This window comes from Mustela nigripes, chromosome 3 (genome assembly GCF_022355385.1).
Source record: "Mustela nigripes isolate SB6536 chromosome 3, MUSNIG.SB6536, whole genome shotgun sequence".
In the NCBI taxonomy this organism is placed as follows: domain Eukaryota; kingdom Metazoa; phylum Chordata; class Mammalia; order Carnivora; family Mustelidae; genus Mustela; species Mustela nigripes.
In genome coordinates, this window is record NC_081559.1 from 73,760,089 (window position 1) to 73,785,409 (window position 25,321).

At 35.9% G+C, this 25,321-nt stretch overlaps 1 protein-coding gene across 5 annotated transcripts in view; it reads right to left on the reverse strand.

Moving 5' to 3' along the window:
- SESTD1 (SEC14 and spectrin domain containing 1) overlaps positions 1-25,321 on the reverse strand; it is a 137,118-nt gene that overhangs the window by 80,907 nt on the left and 30,890 nt on the right. For 3 of the 5 annotated variants that reach the window (XM_059394254.1, XM_059394256.1, XM_059394252.1), the window contains exons 2-3: positions 12,093-12,172; positions 8,156-8,264 (exon numbers count right to left, since the gene is read on the reverse strand). In XM_059394254.1, coding sequence (XP_059250237.1) covers positions 8,156-8,264; positions 12,093-12,147 — 164 coding nt within the window. In that variant the 5' untranslated portion in view covers positions 12,148-12,172. The remainder of the gene's footprint in view (positions 1-8,155; positions 8,265-12,092; positions 12,173-25,321) is intronic. The other 2 variants (XM_059394253.1, XM_059394255.1) reach the window with 2 other exon arrangements.

Here is a 25,321-nt window from a genome sequence, read left to right on the forward strand (position 1 = left end):
GAGCCCGATGCAGGGCTTGATCCCAGGACCCTACCTAGGATCATGACCTGAGGCAAGGCAGACGCTTAACAACTGAGCCATCCAGGTGCCCCAAATGTAGTGCTTTTAGAATGTGTTCCAACTTAAGCAACTATTGACATAGACTGCTATACATATGGGATATTACATATAAATCTAACAGTAACCACAAATCAAAAACCTATAATAGATACACAAAAAAATAAAGGGAAAGGATTCCACGCAAAACACTAAAAAAAGCTATCAAGTCATAAGAGAGCAGGAGAAGAGAAGAACATACAAGAACCAGAAAACAATTAACAAAATGGCAGTAAGTACATACATATCAAAAATTACTTTTAATATAAATTAACTACTCCAATCAAAAGACATGGGGTGACTGAATGGATTTTAAAAAAAAAAAAAAGAGCTGCCTACAAAAGACTCATTTCTAACCAAGACACACACAGATGGAAAGTGAAGGGATGGAAAAAGATACTCTAGGCAGAAGGAAGCAAAAAAGAAAAAATGTTGGGCTAGCAATACTTATATCAAACAAAACAGACTTTAAAAGGAAGACTGCAGCAAAAGACAAACACTGGACATTACATAGTGATAAAAGGATCACCCAACAAGAGAATGTAACAATTGTAAATATCTAGGCACACAACATAAAAGCACCTAAGTACATAAAACAAATTTTAATAGACATAAAGGGAAAAACTGACAGTGATACAATAGTAGAGGACTTTAACACCTCACTTACATCAGTGGATAGATCAGCTGAACAGAATTATTAACAAGGAAACAATGGCTTTGAATGACACACTAGGCCAGATGGACCTAAAAAATATAAAAGTAAATACAGAACAACCCAACCAAAAAAGAGCAGAATAAATATACCGTCAAATGCACATGGAACATTCCATGATAGATAACATGTTAGGTCACAACATAAGTCTCAGTAAATTTAAGTGTCGCCTAGGTGGCTCAGTTAGTTAAGCAGCTGCCTTCAGCTCAGGTCATGATTCCAGTGTCCTGGGATGGAGTCCCACATCAGGCTCCTTGTTCCGCAGGGAGCTTGCTTCTCCCTCTGCCACTCTGTCTGACTGTGTGCACTCTCTCTCTCTCTGACAAATAAAATTTAAAAAAAAAAAAAAGTCTCAGTAAATTTAAGAAGACTGACATCATATAAAGCATCTTTTCCTATCATAACACTATGAAACTAGAAATCAATTACAAGAAAAAGAACTAGAAAAAACACAAACAAGATGGAAGACAAACGTGCCACTAAACAACCAACAGGTCATTGAAGAAATCAGAAAAAATAAAAAAAAATACATGTATACAAAACCAAAAACAAAAGAGAATAAAATCTTTGGGATGCAGCAAAAGCAGTTCTACAACAGAAGTTTTTAATGATACAAACCTACCTCAAGAAACATGAAAAATCTCAAATAAACAATCTAATCTTACACCCAAAGGAACTAAAAAAAGAACAAAAACCAAAACCCAATATCAGAAGGAAGGAAATGATAAAGATGAGGGTGGAGATTATAAAAAAAATTAGAAAAGTTCAAATAAATGAAGAGTTGATTCTTTAAAAAGATAAAACTGATAAACTGCTAGCTGAACTAATCAACAAAAAACAGAATTCAAGTAAAGTCAGAAAGCTTGAAGGACACTGACACCACAGAAATATGAAGAATTAGGAGATAATGCTATAAAAAATATGCCAACAAATTAAACAACCTGGATGAAATGAATCAACTCCTAGAAACACAATCTTCTAAAAGTGCATCAGGAAGAAATGGAAAATTTGGACCGACTAATTTCTAGTAACAAAACTGAATTGGTAATCAAAAATCTCCCAAACAAAAGTCCAGGACAAGATGGCTTTGCAGGTAAATTCTACCAAATATTTAAAGAACTAATACCTATTCTTATTCTAGAATAGAATAGGAATAAGAATAATTACTTATTCTAAAAAGTAGAAGAAGAAGGAGAACTTCCAAATTCATTCTATAAGGCCAACATTATCCTGATACCAAAACCAGACAAAGATAATACAGAAAAAGAAAAATACAGGCCATATGCCTAAAGAACATGGATGCAAAAATCCTCAACAAAATGTAAGCAAAGCACATTTTTTAAAGGGACCATTCACCATGACCAAGTAAGATTTATTCCAAGGTTGAAAGGATGGTTTGATATTTGCAAATCCAATCAATATGATGCCATGACATTAACAAGAGAAAAGATAAAAACTGCATGATTACGTCAATGGATGCAGAAAACCATCTAACAAAACACAACATCTGTTCATGATAAATATTATCAACAAAGTGAGTTTAGAGGGAACATACCTCAACACAATAAAGGCCATGTAAGAAAAACCCACAGCTAACATCATACCCAATGGTGAAAATGAAAAGCATTTCCTTTAAGATCAGGAACAAGACTAAGGATGTCCACTCTCACCACTTTTATTGAACATAGAACTGAAAGTCCTAGCCACAGCAATCAAACAACAGAAAGAAACAAAAGACATCCAAATCGTCAAGAAAGAAGTAAACCTGTCATTATCTGAAGACATACACAGAAAACTCTAGAGATGCCATCAAAAAACTATTTAAAGTAATAAATGAAATCTGTAAAGTTGTAAGATACAAAATTAAAGAAATCTGTTGCTTTTCTATACACTAGTAACAACACAGCAGAAAGAGAAATTTTAAAAATCTCGGAGCACCTGGGTGGTTCAGTCAGTTGGGCATCTGCCTTGGGCTCAAGTCATGGTCCCAGAGTCCCAGGATCAAGCCCCAAGTTGGGCTCCCTGCTCAGTGGGGAGTCTGCTTCTGCCCCTACCCATACTCCTTCTCCTTCGCTCTTTCTCCATCTGTACCTCAAATAAACAAATAAATCTTAAAAAAGAAAGAAAGAAAGAAAACAATCTCATTTACAATTGCACCAAAAATATTAAAACACCTAGGAATAAATTTAACCAAGGAGATAAAATCCTGTTCTCTGAAAACTATGACTGATGAAAGAAACTGAAGACAACACAAACAAATGGAAAGATATATATTCACAGACTGGAAGAATTAATGTTGTTAAAATGTCCACACTACCCAAAGCAATACTGATTCAATTCAATCCCTAACAAAATTTTTCACAGAACTAGAACAAATAATCCTAAAGTTTATATGAAACCACAAATGCCCTTGAATAGCCAAATCAATTTTAAGAAAGAACAACAAAGCACCTGGGTGGCTCAGTGCGTTGGGCCTCTGCCTTTGGCTCAGGTCCTGGGATCGAGTTCCATAACAGGCTCTCTGCTCAGCAAGGAGCCTGCTTACCCCCCCCCCCTGCCTCTCTGACTACTTGTAATCTCTCTCCCTCTTTCTGTCAAATAAATAAGTAAAATATTTTTTAAAAAAAGAACAACAAAGCTGGAGGTATCACAATCCCAGATCTCAAGATACTCAAGTATCAAAACAGTATGGCCTTGCACAAAGACAGACACAAGATTAGCAGAACAGAATAGAGAGACCAGAACTAAACCCACACTTGTATGGTCAATTAATCTCTTACAAAAGAGGCAAGAATATACATACAATGTGAAAACAAGTCTTTTCAAAAAATGGTTTTGGGAAAACTGGAGAGCTACATGCAAAAGAATGAAACTGGACCACTCTTACACCATACACAAAAATAAAGTCAAAATGGATTAAAGACCTAAATGTGAGAAATGAAACCATAAAAATCCAAACAAAGCACAGACAGTAATCTCTTGGACATTGGCTTTAACAACGTATTTATGGATATGTCTTCTCAGACCAGGGAAACAAGAGCAAAAATAAACTACCGGGACTACACAAAAATAAAATGCTTTTGCACAGCAAAGGAATCATCAACAAAACAAAAAGGCAACCTAGGAGAAGCTGTTTGCAAGTGACATATACAATAAGGGGCTACTATCCAAAATATATAAAGAACTTCTACAACTCAACACCAAAAAACAATAATAGGATTTTAAAAATGGGCAGAGGACCTGAAAAGACATTTTTCCAAAGTCATCTGTATTTTCCAGATACAGATGACTAATACATAAAAAGTCACTCAATATCACTAATAGGGAAATGCAAATCAAAATCACAAGAAGACACCCCACACCAGTAAGAATGGTTAGTATCAAAAAGAGAAGAAATAACAAGTACTGACAAAGATGTAGAGAAAAGAGAACCCTCATGGTCTATTGGTAAGAACATAAAATGATACCATGACTATGGAAAACAGTATGGAGGTTCCTCAAAAAATTAAAAATAGAAATACCATACAGTCCTGTAATTCCACTAAGGAGTATTTACTCAAAGAAAACAAAAATACTAATTCAAAAAGATATATACACTCCTATGTTTATTGCAGTATTATACACAAGAGCCAAGATATGGAGGCACCTGGGTGGCTCTGTGGGTTAAAGCCTCTGCCTTCAGCTCAGGTCATGATCCCGAGGTCCTGGGATCAAGCCCCGTATCGTATCGGGCTTTCTGCTCAGCAGGGAGCCTGCTTCCCTCTCTCTCTCTCTGCCTGCCTCTCTGCCTACTTGTGATCTCTTTGTCAAATAAATAAATAAAATATTTTTTAAAAATAAAATAGATATGTATCAAATAAAATATGCATGAAGTATAGATAAGAAGCTGAATAGTTTCTTTTCATTTTTACAAAACTTTTAAAAATCTAATGTTACCTTCAAAATATTAACATGTTCATTGCAAAAAGAGACCACTTTGGGGCATGTGCTGTAAGGAAGGGACCAGACAAGCATCACTACTGGACCTGTCCTGAGACAGTCACAGCTTGGGAGGGGTCAAACTTTAACAGCCAAAGACTGGGAGACACAGCAGGTCCCACAAAAAAAATGAAAACATACTACTAAAATGGACAACTTTCCAGGCTGAGCACAGTCTAACAGGGTAAACTTAGAAACAGTTCTGGGGTAGAAAGAGAGATGGATAAATGAATACATATGTGATCAAGTCTAATTTTGGTTGGAAATTTCTAAGTGAGGGGCATAAAGGTGTTTACTATACAATCCATTAACCTTTTCAGTGCATTTGAAATTTTTCACAATAAAATCCTGGGGCAATTATAATTGAAAAGCAGTTTGGTGGGCACCTGGGTGGTTCAGTCAGTTAAGTGTCCAACTATAGATTTCAGCTGATGTCATGATCTGAGTCATGAGTCGGGCTCTGCATTGTGCATGAGGCCTGTTTGAGATTCTTTCTCTCCCTCTCCCTCTCCCCCTCCCTGCTCTAAAAAAATAAATTAAAAAAAAAAATAATAAAGTAAATGCACTTTTGAGTGGTAGACATTTTGAAGGAGAAAAATCAGTTTTTAAGATTGCACCTAATTAAAAAAAAAAAAAAAGATTGCACCTAATAAACTGATCTCCAGAGTTGCAAAGAAGAGCTCAAAAATACTCCAGCGCTTTAGCAAGTACTGATATAGAGAGCTGCCAAAGTTATAGGAGGCTACTGCAAGAAAACAGAAGGTTAACAATTCAGTTTTCACAAATATTTGAGGGCCAAAACCTTGCAAAACAATTTTCAAAAATAAAGTATCCAGGTATCTATTCTGCCTTGCTAAAATAAGTTCTTTCATCTTGCTTCAATTCATATCTTCTCTATTAGATGGCAGGTATGTGTAAATATGCAGAAACTGATTCATAATTTACACTGGAATAGCATTATATGTATATTTATCTAAGAAAAAGAGAAATTCCAATAGCGTACGCTATTTTGCCCTCCATTGTACTTGCTGCTCATATACCCGGAATGAACAGACAAAAGAGGTGAGTGAAACTATTGGTCCCTTAGCCTGCCTCAGTCACCCAGTGCCCCTTATAATAGGAGCAACCTGCTAGGCTGAGTGTGAGTCTAGAATATACAAGCATGCATTTTCTTTCTTTTTTTTTTTTTTTAAAGATTTTATTCATTTATTTGAGAGAGAGAGAGAGAGCTTGAGTGAGGGGAGAGGTAGAGGGAAAAGTAGATTCCCTGCTGAGCAGAACCCAGGACCCTGGGATCATGACCTGAGCCAAAGGGAGACACTTAACCAACTGAGCCACCCAGGCACCCCGTAAGCATGCACTTTTTTATTACAAACTAAATCACAAGCTGAATGTGTCTTCTGGAACGTAGCCTCAGTGACACATTTCTCCAGTGTCCATGCTAGGAAAACTAGCATGTTCATGAAAAAACAGTTTGTAAGTCTCTAATCTCTAATCCTTACTCAGGCATTTTTCATGGATAATTTTGACCGTCAGTAATTTGCATAGTACATTCCAACTTCAGAACCTAACCTCACCTCACCTAAGATTCAACTATACTAAACTCTAGTCATTTGAAATATTAAGAGCTCTGGATTGGTATCAGCAATGACAGATTCTAGTCCCAGCTCTACTACTAATTAGCTGTGTAATCCTGGGCAAGTAACTATAACCTGAGTCTCAATTCCCTCGTCTACATAATAAGGCAGTTGGTTCAGATGGCCTCTAATTCATAGATGGTTACCACATGTAACCATCTATGAATCATGCAAACTTTTTTAGAATTTGTTAGCTGTACTCCAGCTGGTATCATTTACCTAGAAATAGTTATTTAATGGTGAATAATACAAATCAGCATTCAGCTCATAGTAGATTAGGAAGATTATTAAATACTAACACACTGTCAATTCTGCTAACTTTCCTTTCCAGAAGTAAAAAAAAATTGAAAATTCTCACTTGAAGACATCTATTTCCCCAACATAGAAAAACCAATCAGCAAGAGAATCATTAAATTACAGGCCAATACTGGAAGCAGGTATGATTAAAGTCAGTGGTTCTAAAATATAGTTTTAACCCTGTTCTCGGCAAAGTGGCTTAAGATGAAATAATCTATTGTACCAATAATGCAAATATGGGAAGAATACAAAGAACTGTTCTGACTAAAATGTTTAAAATTCATTATCTGGAGCTTAAGAGCATTATATAAGAGAGTTTTGTTCCTTTTACCACCTCTATATTTTACAAACAAAAAAGTCTGTCCTCATTCTCATTCTTTATTGCAGTGGCTTGTAAATAAGGATTATCTGGGAAGCTTAAAGGTTTGTAAAGGATTTTTTTAAAAAGATTTTACTCAAAATGAACAGAGGGATGAGGGAGTGCCGAGGGAAAAAGAGAATCCCAATCAGACTCCACACTTAGCATGGAACCCGACACAGGGCCTGATCCCAGGACCCTGAGATTATGATCCAAGCCAAAATCAAGAGTCAGATACTTAATCAACTGAGGGTCCCAGGAGCCCCAAGGATTTTTTTTTTAAAGATTTTAAGTAATATCTACACCCAATGTCAGGCTTGAACTCACAACCCCAAGATCCAGAGTTGTATGTTCCACCGACTGAGCCAGCCAGGCACCCCACTAAAGAATTTTTTTTAAAACATCTGATGAGCAGACTTCCCAGGAACAATACAATCAGATTCTCTCAAGAGCATTAGAATTTTGAAGAAAAAAAAAAATCTCCAGATGATTCTAACACACAGATTTCAGCCTCCAAATATCACATATAAAAGAGGAGGTTGGGGAAGGAGCTTATTTTTGTTTTTGAAGTGATGGGGAAGCTCAAGCAAAAAGAAAAGTCTGTCTGTCTTCACCCAAGAAATACAAACTCCAAGGATCTTCGATTAAAACATAAACGTTTTTTGCATTTTTTTTAAATGAAAATGCTTTGAACTCCTTAATAGCCTTTACTCAGTGTATAAACTTACAGATTTATATCTATATAGTGAAATAGCTATTTAAATAAAAGATGCTTTCTACCAAATTCACTTCTCTGTGTTTTCTCAAGTTGCATGGTACATAGATGCTCAGTCTTTGTGTTCCTTAAAAGTTGACAATGCATACATTTTGGAAATCTGTATCACATTATCCAGTGACTTAAAAGCATACAATAATTCTTTTATTTGGTGTTGTATCAGAAAAGACTGATTCTAGTGTTTTTAATTATAATTTCACTAATTAAAGCAGGTGACATAGCAACATACACCTTAATAACAGAAAACATTAATAAGTGAACAATAACATATCAAGCTTTTTAAAAAACACCTGCAGAGTCACCTTGGAATGCTGAGTAGGTAGTCTAAGGTAACACTCAGCTCGTCCATATTTGTCTGTTCCAGGCATAATGGAATTGTCAGAATGAGGCCACTCCGTCTGTCCTTTCCTCCTATTAGAAAAAAAAAGACATAAATACAACATGTAATAGATATTAAAGCACTAACTAAATAAATATGTTTGGGTCCAATGCTACTAAAACAAATAGTATTTAAGATATAAGTAAATAGAACTATCTAATAGCTGCTTATTTTATACATTGTAAATGTTTATAGTAGTATAGAAAAATTATACCAAATTTAGAAAGAATAAGAGAAAAAAATTCATCCATGAAAACTTCACTTAAGCACAGCTATTATCATTCTGTTTAATTTTCTTCATTCAGGCTGCTTCTTAATGTAATCAATTCATCGAGCTCCTACTGTACACCCAGCACTATAAGCATTTACAAGTAAAGTAAATTTCCAATCAACCCAGGAAGAAAGGCTTTACATCATAAGAAATAACAGTATGAAATATAAGTTTATCTGCTAGGCTGTGTTGTATAATACATACAAAGTATTATAAAAAAGGATTTAGAAAATGAGAAAATGATAAGAGCTGTGATAAAGGTGAAAAGCTTCGTAGAAAAGTTAAGACAAGAAAAATGGGTAGAATTTATAAACCAAGTTAAGAGTATTAGAATATTCTGTGATGAGGAATGATCTGAGTGAACTCATAGAGGTCAGACAGGACTTCTGCATTCAGGAGGCAAGAAAGAAAGTTCTGCCCAGCTGTGAAGAGCACATGGGACCTTGCTGTGGAAGCCTGAAAGCCAGGCAGTGGAACATACTCGCATTTTGTGGATGCTCAAGCCCTCTTCAATCTTCCATAGGCATTAAAATCTAACTAATACTTTTATACACACATATCTTCTGTGAAAATTCCCCATGTGACTAGCTTTGACACTGATGTCCATTCTCTGACCCAACTGACATTTCTGGCAATTTCAGAAGCTTAAGAAACAGTAAATACTAAAGGTAAAAAATTTATATGATCTCTAGAAATCTATCACTAAAAACTGAAAGCCGTGAAGTGAAAAAAACAAATCCTTTGAGTGACAAGAGGGCAATTCATGATGGACCAACCACAGACAATCTTCTTTTTATTAGGCTAAACTTATAAATGAATGACATTCAACCAGTCTGTGTAATATGAATAAATGTAATTTCAAATGGTTCAACTTAATAGATAATCAATAGTGACTTCAACTACTATCGGTTTTTGTTCAAGTTTTTTGTTTTTTGTTTTTTGTTTTTAAGTGGATTGCACCCATGGTTTTCAAGCTGAATCCCTGAAATGATTTTGGTTTGAAAAGTTTTTCTCTATTATTAAAAAAGGTGAAAATTATGGGTTGATAAAATGAATAGTCAATAGAGAAAGTAAAGAAGTATGGCTAAGGAAAATTTCATTTGTTAGTCAAAAACTGCTAAGTTTTATGCCTACATTAAACTAAATGTGCAAAAAAGGTTCATATCTGTACTGCAGCATCCTGACCCACTGTGCATTTGGTCTTCAGAGGACAGTTCTAACATACAGAGCTACATTTAACCTCCTGTCCTCAGCCTTCACTAAGGAACAATAAAATAATTACTAGAGTAAAAGAAAAAGCCAAGAGAAAAAAGATCTTCAAGGTAGATATGGCTAGGGTGCTTTGGTGGCTCAGTCAGTTAAGCAACTGACTTTTGGTTTCAGTTCAGGTCATGATCTCAGGGTCTTGAGATCAAGCCTGGAAACTGGCTCCATCCTCAGCAGGGAGTCTGCTCAAGGACTCTCTCCCCCTACCCTTGCACATGTGCACACACACCCACACCCTCTAAATAAATAAATATAATGTGTTTTTTAAAAAGTAGATATGGGGGCGCCTGGGGGCTCAGTGGGTTGAGTCTCTGCCTTCGGCTACCATGGTCTCAAGATCCTGGGATCAAGTCCCACACTGGGTTCTCTGCTCAGCGGGGAGCCTGCTTCCCCCTCTCTGCCGGCCTCGCTGCCTACTTGTGATCTCTGTCTGTCCAATAAATAAATAAAATCTTAAAAAAAAAAAAGTAGATATAGCAATGGAATACCATGCAGCCGTCAAAAGAAATGAAATCTTGCCATTTGCAACAACGTGGATGGAACTAGAGAGTATTATGCTTAGCGAAATCAGTCAATCAGAGAAAGACAATTATCATATGATCTTCCTGATATGAGGAAGTTGAGAGGCAACGTCGGGGATTTGGGGGTAGGAAAAGAATACATGAAACAAGATGGGATCACGAGGGACACAAACCATAAGAGACTCTTAATCTCACAAAACAAACTGAGGGGTGCTGGGGGAAGGAGGTAGGGAGAGGGTAGTGCGGTTATGGACATTGAGGAAGGTAATGTGCTATGGTGAGTGCTGTGAAGTGTGTAAATCTGGCGATTCACAGAACTGTACCCATGGGGCTAATAATACATTACATGTTAATAAAAAAAATTTTTTTAAAAAGTAGATATGTCCAACAGAATGAAATGCTGCACATAGATAAGTATCATAAAGATGAAAATATGTCAATGATAAAAATTACAGAATAATATCCACACAGCAACAATGTGGGCAAAAAGGCATTTTCTTACACTGGTGGGAGAAACAGAAATTGAAATACTCTTAGAGGGTAATCTGACAAAACCTTACTAAATTTAAATGTAAATTCTCTTTAACAGCTCTACTTACATGGGAATCTATACTGCTGAACTTGTACAAAGTGCATGAACGATGAATGTTTCCTGTAACACCATTAATATCAGAAAAGAATGGAAAAAACATCAGCATCAACTGGTAAGGAAAGAAGTTGTTCTTTAAAAAAGGAAATACAGGGATGCCTGGGTGGCTCTGTCAGTAAGCATCTGCCTTCAGCTCAGGTCAAGATCCCAGGGTACTTGGATTCAGCCCTGCATCTGGCTCCCTGCTAAGCAAGCTCCCTTATCCCTCTCTCACTCCCCCTGCTTTTGTTCCCTCTCTCACTGTGACTCTGTCAAATAATAAATAAAATCTTACCAAAAAAAAAAAAAAAGAAAGAAAGAAAAAAGAAAATACATTAAATAAGGAAACAAGAATTCTAATGGAATTCAATATCTTATTTTGTCCTTTATAATCTGCACTAGAAAAACATAGCAATTCAGAGATACAATATAATTTTTAAAAAAGATTGTTGGTAGCATAATGATCAAGACAATTATGATAGGATCCAAAGTAAAAAAGAAATAAAAAGCAAGATAAAAAAAAGTCCAAGTAACTCTAAACAGGCAGGCCATATTACCTATTCTAAAGCATATGCAAATGATATCATTTACTCAATGATCCTTAATTCCAGATAATCACTATACCTGAAGTACCCTGCAACTAATAAAGTATCTTTCAGCTTCTCTCCGATTCTTAGCAAATACACACTTTAGGTATTTAGCCAGAGAAAAATTCAAGCCTGTATAAACCAATTCGAAGAGTAAAAAGTGAAAACCATGTAACTGGTATTTCCTAACTACTCCTACTGCACTGAAACTATCTCACAGGAAGATGGAAGACAAAAGCTATGACGCAGGATATCATAAAAACTAATTCTATATTTCAAAAACAATTACTTAGGTGCTGGTTAGTCAATTATTCTTGGCCCGTATTATTTCATTTTTATATAAAAAGATATGACATCTACCTTGCAGAGGTCATTTTAATCAATTACAGAGTAAATATTGTACTGCCAAGTACCAACAGTGACAGAGGTGGCTTGCACACAGCTATCCACTCTGATTAACAGAGGTCTCAGAAATATCTCTGAAATGAAACCTTCACAGAAAAATGCATTTCTGTTGAACTTACCAAAGGAAAAAGTTTAAACAAATTTATATATGAAACTCTTCCAGTTTTAAGAAGAAAGCATACCTGAAAGGAATGCAAGTTTTTTCTTCAGAATGGGTAGTATTACTGAGGCCTCCATTTTATTCCAGTAAATGTCCTCACTTCTGAAAACAAAGAAAGGTAAATGTTAACTACAAGAAAGTAACTATTCTGTGAAATACATACTTATGATGGCTTATCCCAGGGAGTCTCAATTTCAGCATTACTAACATTTTGAGTCAGATTTTTTTTTTATAAGAATTGTTCTGGGCATTGTGTTTAGCAGCATCCCTGGCCTCTACCCATTAGAATACAAACAACACTCCCTCTTCCAGGCTGTGACAACCAAAATGTCTCTATAGACATTGCCAAATACTCTGGTAGGCAAAAATCACAGCCAGTTGAGAATCACTGGCTTAACTCTTTTTGTTATTGTTTTTTGTTTTTTTATTTTTTAAGCAGGCTCCATACCCAACATGGGGCTCTAACTCAGGACTGTGGGATCAAAAGGCACATGCTCTACGGACCAGCAAGGTGCCCCACTGACTTAACTCTTCTCCGGAGCAATACTCTTGGGGTAGAACAATAGTAATTCAATAATTCTTGCTGAATAAAGGAATGAATCAATTACTCAAAGAGGCAATCTTTTCTCTATTGCTCTCCTCCTTAATTATACAGCTTAATTCCAAATATCTGACTCTTTCCATTGCACTATTAAATAGCTATTCCTAATTTCTCATACTTTTGCTTCTCCATATCACTTCTTATCCTCATGTTTACCTCAAGATATTTCCTAATATACTGTTTCAACTTTTGTCACCACTGTTAATTATCTCCGTCTCTCCACAACATGAATTTTTTTTTAAATCTCCAGGGAAAGATCTGATTAACCCAGCTGATCTCCTATCAAGCTATAATTCACTGTTCTTGGTTTCGTTTTCTAGTATTCACTTGGCCACAGAGAGGGGTTATGCCTAAATACAAAATGGGACTATCCACACAGCAAGGCCTAAGGACAAGACAGTTTCCCTTGAAAGGGAGCTTTAACAGCATAGGCATCTGGAGACTTGGCCAGCCCCATATACTATTAAAATAGGATTTTGAGGAGAGCAGGCCATTTAAAACAAAGCAAAAAAAAAAAAAAAAATCAAAGTTTCAATTATTATTATCCACCTATACTTAACTACACATCTGAGATGTATTCTCCAGCACATTTTATTCTTCCTTCCCCATCCCACCTCACACCCACCCACCATCACAATATAGTGACAGCTCCCTGCAATACTCCATGAATTTGCTTTGTATTTAGCGAATTTTAACAGCCTCCTTTTTTAAAATTGAGATATAACTGACATATAACACTATATTAGTTTCAAGTGGACACAATGATTCACTATTTACATGTATTGCAAAGTTACCACAATAAGTCTAGTTAACATCAGTCACCATACACAGTTTCAAAATTTTTTTTCTTATGACAACTTTTAAGACCTATTCTCTTAGCAATTTCAAATATGCAGTATAGTATTATAAACCATAGTCACCACAAAGCATACTTTCTTGAAAATAATTTTCGAGCAGAGTAGAAAATGTGACTCCAAATGAAAATATATTACTTATTCAGCAAAAATTTGCTATGAACTTATCCCATTACAGATACTATGTTATTAGCTGGAGCTAAAAACTCAAGTCATAGCCCTACCCTAGAAAAAAAAAGTCTATTAAGGAAAAAAAACCTCAGATATTAACAAAAAAAGATGTGATCCTAATATTTGTCAAATAATCACTAATTAAACAAGATTACTTAAAGAAATATATTATTTTACAGCTTCTATATACACAACTAAAAAAAAAAATCACCATTATTTGTACCTGTCTACAAAGAAAAAAATCGCTATCAAACTAAATAGGATAGATTTTTCTCAAGTTTTATTCTTGAATATTTGTTTGCAATTTGTTCATTTTTGTTCTACATTGGCCGCTGCTGACATACAACTAGTAGGAAATGTGATGGAAAAACTCACATTATACATTTTAAATCTAAAACAAGTAGCAAGAGCACCTGGGTGATTCAGTCGGTTGAGCATCTGCCTTTCGCTCAAGTCATGATCCCACAGTCCTGGGATCAAGCCCCACATCAGGGTCCCTGCTCAATGGAGAGCCTGCTTTTCCCTCTCCCTTTACCCCTCTCCCAACTTGTGCTCTCTCACTCTTTCTCTCTCACTCTATCTCAAATATAAATTAAATTAAATTAAATCAGTAGTTCATACTTGCAGGTCAATACCCTAACCTGAGGAGTCAGTTACCCAGCTCTACAAAAACCAGAGAGCTCAGATTCATATCTACGGTCCCCTCTCTTGTGACCACCTTATCAGAGACCAGATTTGAAAATGAGATAATGTGGGGGTTCAGAGTGAGTTATTTGCCCCCAGACAAGTCCCTGGGACATTCAGATATTTTTGAGTTAAAAACAAAAATAATCAAGGCCCAAAAGACATAATTAGAAACTCTGACCTTCCCCCTAACTGCCTAAGTGAACTCAAATAAAGGACTTGCTCCAGGGAGAGCTATTAATCACTGTAGATAAACCGCATTAAAATATGAACTCAGGGCAGTAGACCTTGAGGAACTTAAGCAATTTTGATCTTTGATTAAGTTCTCTCTATAGCTTATTGTTCCTACAGTTGCTATAGGGCCTAACATTTGTTTACCAAACATTTACTCTTTTTCATCTTCCTGTGAATTGTTTTCCTACCCCTTTCTCCTAAGTTCAGGATGACATATATATCTCATTTTGCCTGGCTGTCTTTAGAATCTCATAATTATGTGGATTCCCTATAGGTAATTAATTTGATTTTCTTCTCTCAATCTGTCTCATGTGAATTTAATTCTCAGACCAGTTCCAGGGCGCCTGTGTGGCTCAGTCAGTTAAACATCTGACTTTGGTTCAAGTCATGATACCAGGGTCTGGGATCAAGACCCACCTGCAGCAGGGAGCCTGCTCCTCCCTCTTTCTCTGCCACTCCCCCTGCTTGTGCTCGCTTTCTCTCAAATAAATAAATACAATCTTAAAAAAAAAAAACTTAGAGCAAAAGAACCTTCAGAAGCAGAGAAAAATTCTTCTTCCCCAACAATAATCAAAATGATAATGAAAATTAATATTCACCTAATATTTACATAAACCATGCATTGTTCTAAATAATTTATTTGTATTAACTTATTTAATCCTCACAATTTTTCTATGTGGTAAGTATCATCATCCCCATTTTACAGAAGAAGTAACTGGGGCTTAGACAACTTAAACATTGCCCAGCATCTCACAGCTAGTTAAGTGGGGAAGTTAGGATTCACACCCAGGCAATATATTCCATAATGATATTCTCACATTGCATTATCAACTTACTGGTAAAATAGCTCTGAAAATATCCAGTGACATTTGGCCAAATGAGAAAGATGGAGCTCTAGACTATATACAAAATTAATACACACACACATATGTGTATCCTATATATACAGGATATATACATGTGTGCTGTCTTAATTCATGCTAGGTGCTGTAACTTTTGCTACCACTGCTTCCACAAACAACAGTGCAAATGCCAAGTGATACAAGAATTGTTACAAAAAGTTTTGACCCAAGAGAATAAGCTGGAAACAAGAGAACTACTGCTCTAGGTAGTCAGTGGGATGCAGCCACGAAGTAATTTCAACCTTGAAGAGGTAATACAGATGCAGGAACAACTTAGTCATAGAAACAGAAGGGGCTTTCTAATCAAACTTTCCCTTTGGCATAAGCACAAACCAATTCTCAACTGTCTTTGGTTCCTTCCTATTTTCTGAGTCTATTTCTCCATGATTCTTATCAATTCTGCGTGTTATATAACATCCTTCCAATAAATCCCTTTTCTGCTTAAGTTAGCTAGAATACCCTTCTCATTTAGTCAATAGAGAAACTTGCTTGGTATAGAAAGCAAAACTGTAATTCAAAGTTTAGTAGTATCTGCCATCATTTAATGCTTTTTAAAAAATCTTTTGCCATTTATTCTGACTGAAAATGTCCATCAACACTAAGGTTTAAACCACTGCCACAATAAAACCTAATTAACCAGTACCCAAGAGAAAAGAATATATGGAATTCCTAGGATTCCAAGAGTCATAAGAAATGATAACTGCAGCTGACCTTTAAAGTAGTATCCGTGTTATCCAAGCTTTGCAAGTCAGGTTATTGATTGTATGCAGACAAGGCCAAATTCTTCACCATTGTATTATTCTCCATATACTTAAAGTGATGGGGCGCCTGGGTGGCTCAGTGGGTTAAAGCCTCTGCCTTCGGCTCAGGTCATGATCCCAGGGTCATGGGATCGAGCCCCGCATCGGGCTCTCTGCTCAGCGGGGAGCCTGCTTCCTCATCTCTCTCTGCCTGCTTCTCTGCCTACTTGTGATCTCTGTCTGTCAAATAAATAAAAAAAATCTTAAAAAAAAAAAAAAAAAAAAAAAACTTAAAAGTGAAAAAGACAGATGGTCTTAGTCTCCAGTCTAGATTTACCTTGACACACTACGATATCCAGAAGCAATCTTATTTTTTGTCACTGTCTCCTGAGAGATGGATGTTTTATCCAAACTTTCCATTACTTTGTAGAACCATCCCATTTTGAGAAAATACAAAGAATTTTTTTTCCCTAAGAACATGTTGATAGTGATGAAAAAGTAGCTTAATGAGAAATAAAGGCTTTTGGGTGTGTAGGCCACTTCAAATGACCTCATGGATAAAATGTAAAGCAGCCAAGAAATGAAAGCCGATGAAGCACCTACCCAGGTGGCTCAGCTGGTTAAGTGTCTGACTCTTGATTTCGGGTCAGGCCATGATCTCAGGTTCTTGAGATCAAGCCCCACCCTGGGCTCCACACTGGGTGTGGAGCCTGCGCTTAAGATTCTCTCTTACGGCTAATAGGCACATGAAAAAATGTCCCACATCACTCATCATCAGAAAAATACAAATCAAAACCACAATGAGATAGCGCCTCACTCCAGTCAGAATGGCTAAAACTAATAAGTCAGGAAACAACAAATGTTGGCAAGTATGGGGAATAAAGGGAACCCTTTTACAGACCTGGTGAGAATGCCAACTGGTACAGCCACTCTGGAAAACAGTATGGAGGTTCTTCTAAAAGTTAAAAATAGAACTACCCTATGACCTTGCAATTGAGCTACTAGGTATTTATCCAAAGGGTACAAACATAGTGATTCTAAGGGGCATGTACACCCCAATGTTTATAGCAGTAATGTCCACAACAGCCAAACTATAGAAAGAGCCCAGATGTCCTTCAACACCTGAATGGATAAAGATGTGTTATCTATCTACCTAGATATGCAATGGAATATTACTCAGCCATCAAAAAGAATAAAATCTTGCCATATGCAAGGAGGGTATTATATTAAGTGAAATAAGTCAGTCAGAAAATGACAAATACCATATGATTTCACTCATATGTAGAACTTACAACAAAACAGATCAACGTAGGGGAAGGAGAGGAAAAATAAAATAAAATAAAAACGGAGAGGGAGGAAAACCACAAGAGACTCTTAACTGCAGTTAACAAACTGAGGGTTGCTGGAGGGAAGGTGGATGGAGGGGATGGGGTAATTAGATGATGCGCATTAATGAAGGACTTGATATGGTGAGCACTGGGTGTTGTATGCAACTGATGAATCACTAATACCCCTGAAACAAATAATACAGTATACCTTACCTAAATTGAATTTAAATAAAACAATTTTTAAAAAGATTCTCTCACTTCCTCTCCCTCTAACCCTCCTACCACTTCCACTCACTCTCTCTCTCAAAAAAAAAAAAAAAAACACAAAACTTTAAAAAATAGAAAAATTAAGAAAAAAGAAAGCTGTGATGTTAATCCTTCTAGAATCTGCTTCCCACCAATTTTTCATTGTCCTCATCACAAAGGAGATGGGTAATGAAAATAATTACTGTACTACTAGTTCCAATTAAATAGTTTTTCAAAAGTTACTTGTTTTAGATTTTTCAACTCATTAGCACAGCCATGTAAAAAAAATTGCCTATCTCTGGTTATCTTCTATCTCACAAAATAGTTAAAGTGCAAAACACAAAAAACAAAGGAAAATCTTGCAAAATATAATCACCCAATACCATCACCACAATAAAATGTTATATAACACAAAGGTATCTGTTCATGCTCTTCTCCAATAAGATAGATACAGACCATTATTTTTCACAACTTTAATATATTAACTAATATTAATATATTATATATAATATATATAGTTAATATATTAACTCAGATATATATACCTGAGTGGATCATATTCTCAAACAAGAAAAGAAGCAACCATTCTCTTCTCTGTCTCTATGAGTTTCACTACTCTAAGCACATCATATGAGTGGGAAAATAAATAAATAAACAAAATAAGCAAATTAAACAGAGCCCTTTACAATTAGAGATGATGAATTCTGAGAATTAGATATGTAAAGGAGGCTAAGTTTCAACTATTATTTGTATCCATCTTCTACTTTGAACATCTCTCCCAAGATCTTGGAGCATTAAAAGAGGAAAATTGGAAAAGCCAAATAGGTAAATTGGTATGTGTCTCCCCAAGGCCAGAGATCTTCTCTGATTTATCTTTGTATTTACTCACTCATTCATTCCTCATTTAACAAAACTATAATGAGCACCTAATAGATCTAGGCAACACTAGGTGATAGACCTGGCATTCAAAAAATATCTAATAAATGAATGTATAAATAAATGAACAAATAAAGAAATATATAAAACAAACACCCTACAAATATTAACATCACCCCAAGTGTGGAGCAATCATCGGATCATATATGCATGCTTTTCCTTCAAAGAAGCTCTTCCCAGTTTCTCTCTACTGGGACAGTCTCTCACAGATCCAGGAGGCATATAAACTAAACTGCTAGATGCTGGAGAAATGCAGGTCCATGATGGCAGTTAGAGGGACAACAATGATGCTACCAATGGGCAGCCATTAGAGGGCAGCAGAGGATGTGCTGAGTGTCAGGGAAAGAGAATTGCAAGCCTTTTAATCAAGACTGGGCAAATTACACTTCATAACAGATTGTAATTGATGATATGAGTGGGTGTACTGGAACTCCTCTCTCAATAAATATAAATCAACCAGTTTATTTGGAAAATTTAGTTAGATTCTTCAAAGAGCTTTAACAACCAGTGAAAACCCATTAGGATAGCCTAAGGCTAACTAAATCATCTCTAATAAGTCTACATCATGTAGACACATAATGGCGATGAACAAAATCAGAATGCTGGCTCCTTAGCCTACATTTCCAGAAGAAATACTACAGCTGTCCTTAAATTCAGATTAGAAATACCTTCAACTGTTGTTATGACATAAAAGCAATCTTGGGGATGAAAATAAGCAAGCACACATATAGATACTAGATATATCACTCTACATATCCATATATGAAATTATACAGAAATAAACTTATCCAGATTTACAATAATACAACAGTGAAGCAAATCAAGAGTTAAAAATTTATGTAATTTTTCATTATGCCAGGATGATTATTAATCTAGTTTTGCAATAGTATTGACAATTCTAAATGAAATAACAACACTTTTTAAGATTTTAAATAAAAGTGATTAAATAATAATTATCATTAATTTTATTATATGTATGCTATGTAATATATATTAATTATATTAATTACCATAATTAATATAAATATTATTATATTAATAACAATAAACTTGCACCATAATATACATCTAGCCAAAACTATAATTTCTATAATAAAACTGCATCAGGACCTAGTTTATTCAGTAAGGGAGGAAAAAAGGAAGAAAGGTTAGAAAGAGAAATATTTTGAGTTTGCTATGAAAATATCAGAAGGTCAAGAAACAAAGGGAAGTCAGTTCCTTAAAGATTTCTCCACAACTCCAGCTATTCTATCAAACCCTTAGCAGCTGCAAACCTCCATTTTTTGAAAGTCCAACTTTAAAAATTCCTCAACTGCAAAAATTTTTCAAATCTTTGGTTCCTCTTGTCTGTTTAGTGATACACTCAGGAGTCTGGCTGCTTCTTCACCAAAAGTGAGGTGAAGGAAAAGGGAATATTGTTTTAGTAAAATGAATCAGGATTGAAGAATCCCAGGAAGGTAGATATTTCTGGCCTCCCCAGCTATAGAGAAGCCTGTGGCTAAAGCCTCTTTATATGTTTCCAAAGATCTTAGATAAGCTCTTTACCAGCACAGTTTCTGCATCTCAGTCTTCCTGAACTCCAAGAAACCTGGACCACTTCCTTCACCAGGGCAATGAATATGTCCATCGAGTTCACCTGCTGGGTAGGTCTCCCTCCATTACCAAAGCAAAAAGCACATCCAGCCATAATAACTTCACAAACTCTCATTTCTAGATTTCAAACCCTCTTTACCTGCTACAGGTATCTCTTGCCTTTCTCTTCATCTCAGAATTTCTTTGGGTAATCACCAAACTTCTTCTCTCTTAACCTTAACCCTAGAAAAAAAGTGGTTTTCCTCTATCCTTGGCAAAGACATACATGCCTTTCATGGAGATGATCTCAGACAAAATCCAATATCCCAGATATTAACAGTCTAATGAATCTGAACAAAGGTTCACATGTATCATCAGATTTCTAATTCCAAAGAATTGGCATAAAAACTAATTTTAGTATCCAATCATTTATCTGTTGGATACCATACATTCACAAGAGAACTTTTGTTCAACTGAAATATACATAAAACATGAACTGAGATTTTGGCACTACCACATTCTGTTGTTTATATGATGTCAATTTAAGACACATACCAAACACCACACTGGGAAAAAAGTAAAAAACAATACTAAAAAAATGTTTAAAAGTATTTAAGTTAACTAATACAATGGAAAACTACTCAAAAATGGAATTACAGTATTACCTGGCAGAAAGAAGCCAGTGAACATGTAAAAGAGTTGTTTTCCATCATACTAAACATCTCGTTTAAAAAAAATAATGTGTAATGTAACGTATTTTTTTTTAAGTAAAACTACAAAACTACAAATGCAATACTGAACATACTGCAAACCCTTTAACTTGTCCACTAACTGAAATATCACTTCACCATCAATGGAACAAAGTAATATAAGACATATGAAAAACTATTTATAAAATGATCACCTCTTTTATACCTCATTAGGACTATTAATACTAGCTACCTTTTCCCAAGCAAAGACTTCCCCCACTGAAAACTTCTCTGCCATGGGATTCTGTTCCAAAGAGCTATTCTTTCCAAAAGGCAGTTTAGTGCAATGGTAAAGATCATGGTCTTGGGGACAAGGTGTGACTTCAAAGCAGCCATTTACAAAGTAGGGGACTTAGGCGATTACTTCAGTTTCTCTTATGAGCATAATCAATGAACTAACTCACAGGACTGAGGATTAGGTGAGCTAAAAAAAATAGCATTTAATATACTCCAGGATGGTAGGTAATAAATCTATCAGCAGGTAAATTTTCTTTCCTCCACTAATTACTGACTTACTACCACTGATTCATCACAGGCCATAGCCAAAGCATTCCCTCCCAAGGCTAAAACGGCCACATCTTTAAGTAACTCAATACATCCTGTTACTTTTTTTTTTATGTTCAAGATTATTATTTCATCCTCACAACAACATACTACTTTGTTAGCATGTCTATTTTTTTGATAAGTGAGGTACAGGGAATTTCCCCAAGATCATACAAAAATTAACAGATTTATAAATCACAGAATCACAGACAGCATTCACTCCAACTTTTCCATTTTATTGATAAGGAAACTGTCTTAGTCTCCCTGAGATGCTAGAACAAAAATACCAGACTGAGTGGCTTATAAACAACAGAAATTTATTTCTCACAGTTCTGGTTAAGCTGCTATAACAAAATACCATAGAGTGGGTATCTTACAAATAACAGATATTTATTTCTTACATTTCTGGAAGCTGAGAAGCCCAAGATCAATACACAGGTGTCTAGTGAAGACCCACTTCCTGACCCACAAGAGGACCATCCTCTATGTGTGTCCTCGCACGGTAAGAAGGGCAAGGGAGCATTCTGGGGTCTTGCTTATAAGAGCACTAGTCACCTTCCAAGGCCCACCTCCAAATATCATCACATCGGGGATTAGCTTTCAACATATAAATTTTGGGGGGACACAAACATCCAATCTAGAGAATCATCACAGTTTAAAACAAATCAAGACTGCTTTTGAGAAAAGCATAAAATGTGCCTTTGAATTAAAACAATACTAAGACTGTTCTGTAGGCCCAAATATCAAGGGCTTAAAATTGAATGCAAGTCACTTTAAAATAACACCTATCCTAAAAGGTAGAATCTTCAATTACTTAACCTGTGTATTTCCTTATACCTCCAAATAAAAAGTAACAATGAATAACATTACTAGAATGTTTTACAAAACAGTATCCTAATCACTTTGCAACACTGCTTCATTTATTTCTAACATTTCTAACAATCCTGTTAGAAGTAGTGTTGTCAGTATTTAACAGCTGAGGAAACTAGGCTTAGTGAAATAAAGAAAAGATCCCCTGCCCAACGTCATGTAGCTCACAAACAGCAAAACTAGCATTTAAACCTAAGGTTGGGTCCAAGGCCTAAGAACTTTATTTCTCATGCTCTTGTTTAATATAGTAACCTTTATTATAATGTGAATAAAGGTCTTTAATAGCTCTTGAACAGAACTGCTCATGTTTAAAGTATAATGACATGAAGGTTTTATTTGTTAAGAGCCTCTTATCTTCTAATACCATACTTCAATATCTGCAAATGGAATATGTCTGGGATTTATGTCAATAATTGGAGAGGCATACGTGGAATAAAACTGGCCATGTGTTGATAACTGCCAAAAGCAGAAGATATGTAAACAGTGGTTCATTTTATTATTCTGTTTTTATATGTTTGAAAATGCCTATGATAAAATTAAAAAGACTCACCCTTAAACACACCAATACTGTAAAAATGGAAGCTACAATTCTTAAAATTTTTTTTGCATTTAGCAATATTTTATTTTAAAAATCAAGAAAACACAGGAACTAGACTACACATAATTTTTAAATATTCACATATTCACCATCATATTCTAAACCCCTTATGGAGAAAGATCTGAATATTTGATCCTCATGTAAAACTGCTGAGGAGGAGGAGACCAATTCTGTCAGAGGCAGAAACCAGAAGATAAAGAGAAGCAGGCAGGCAGGCAGGCTGGATCCTTGTCCCTGCTGTTCTGTTGGCACTAGAGAACTTGATTTCCAGTCTCTTCAGGTCGTTCTTTGTGACTGGGGTCACTTCCTCAGCAGTCTCTCCCTCCCTCTACCACCATCACCATACCATACTCTTTTTTAAGTGAATAAATTACTAAGAAAAGCATATGTCCACAACAGGCATTCACTGTAATGTGGGAAGAGCAGTGGCTGGTCCAAGACAGGCAGATCTCTTAGGTGAAGAATGAGTATCATATTGTTTAATCCTAAAACAGTCCAAAGGTTTTGCATGCAACACAATTCAACAGGTGAGAGCACAGTTCCAAATTTAGTATCAATTTATTTTAGCTACATAGTCAACAGAACCAAAAAGATTATTTCTGAAATCTAAAGTAGGTGACGGAGTTCAATTTGTTTGAATATGTGTATTTGCCTAGGACAGCACTCGGCACATGACCGACCAGTGCACAATACTTGCTGAATTAACTCCCTTCTCATGATCCCACCGTGGCTTTCTCATTTAGGAGTCACTGGGCAGAATAATTAGGAAGCAGGAGAAAGAGTAAGAGAAAACAAGCTTAGGTAATTTTAAACTTGACAAAGCACTATGAATAGAGCATGCATTTACTTTGAGCAGAATATTAAATTACATAGTTCAGGAACCTTTACTGAAACATCTTGGGACCTGGCGCATCAGGATCATGAATGGAGAGAGGCACTTTATAAAAGCCTTCTTTATGCTGTAACCCATTCTAACTTCTGACTTTTAGAACTGGCTTATTTAACTTTTTACTACCTTTAGAGCCTAAGTGAGTTTTCATTATCTATATTTCAACGCTTGGGGAAAAAAATCACTAAATATAACATGAATATTTTTCCATTTTCTGAATTATATCTTCAATTTTACTGTAATATTCACCATCATCCCCTCCTCCAACTAACTCATTTTCTCACTTTAGTAACTATAAATACTTCCCAGCTTCTATTTCTTTCTTGCAATATTTAGATGGCTCCCGATTCTAGCACCCACATCTCACTGGGCAGATTATCTGATCTGTAAAATTCACAAAAGAAACATAGAGGAAACTCTGGGATTCCTCTAGACAGTCAAAAAGAAGTTTTTTGCTAGCAAAAAAAAAAAAAATTTCCTTCCTTCCTTCCTTTGTTTCTTTTTAAGATTTCATTTATTTAGAAAGAGAGAATGCATAAGCAGGCGCGAAGAGCAGAGGGCAAAGAATCTCAGTCTCCACAATGAGTGCAGAGCCCTATGTGGGGCTCAATCCCACAGACTGAGCTGAAACCAAAAGTCGGACACTTTTTAACCGACTAAGTCACCCAGGCGCCCCTTCACTAGCAAATATTTCTAATAATCGAGGCAATGTAATTTCTGCCATCACCCAATATTATACTCTAGATGTGAGATTGTGACAACGGCAATTAAACAAATCAAAATATTTTTAAAAGAGAAGAAATGGCGACTGCTTAAAAGAATTCTTGAAGTTTAAAAGGGCCTTCTTGATGTGACCAGTGCTTCTAGTACAAAGCATACCACTTAGGTAGGAGGCACAAAGCAGCACTTCTCACATTTAATGACTTCAATACTGTTTATGGAATTCCTGAAAACAAGCAGAGGCAACAGGGGTTCATGATTAAGAGGAAAGTCAGACTGACAAGGGGTCAAATCCTGACTCTGTCCCTTATTAGCTGTGACAAATTGCTTTACATCTCACCCTGGTCTTCAGTACCTCAAGAAGGCCCAGCTGCAGTTCTGTGTCTGTCGGATGGGTGATATGCCAGAATTGTCTTTTTAAATCCCCCTTTTAACTTAAGCTCATTATACCAGCTTAAACGCTTAAAATTAAACAGACCACACCTATCACCCATCCAGAGCCCTTTCCTAGGACTGATTCTTACACCTCCCAGCAATCTATTATGAATCTACCACTGAGGCCAACTGAGAGACTCAATCCTTTCCCCTACAAGAAGAAATAAAGATGTCTAACA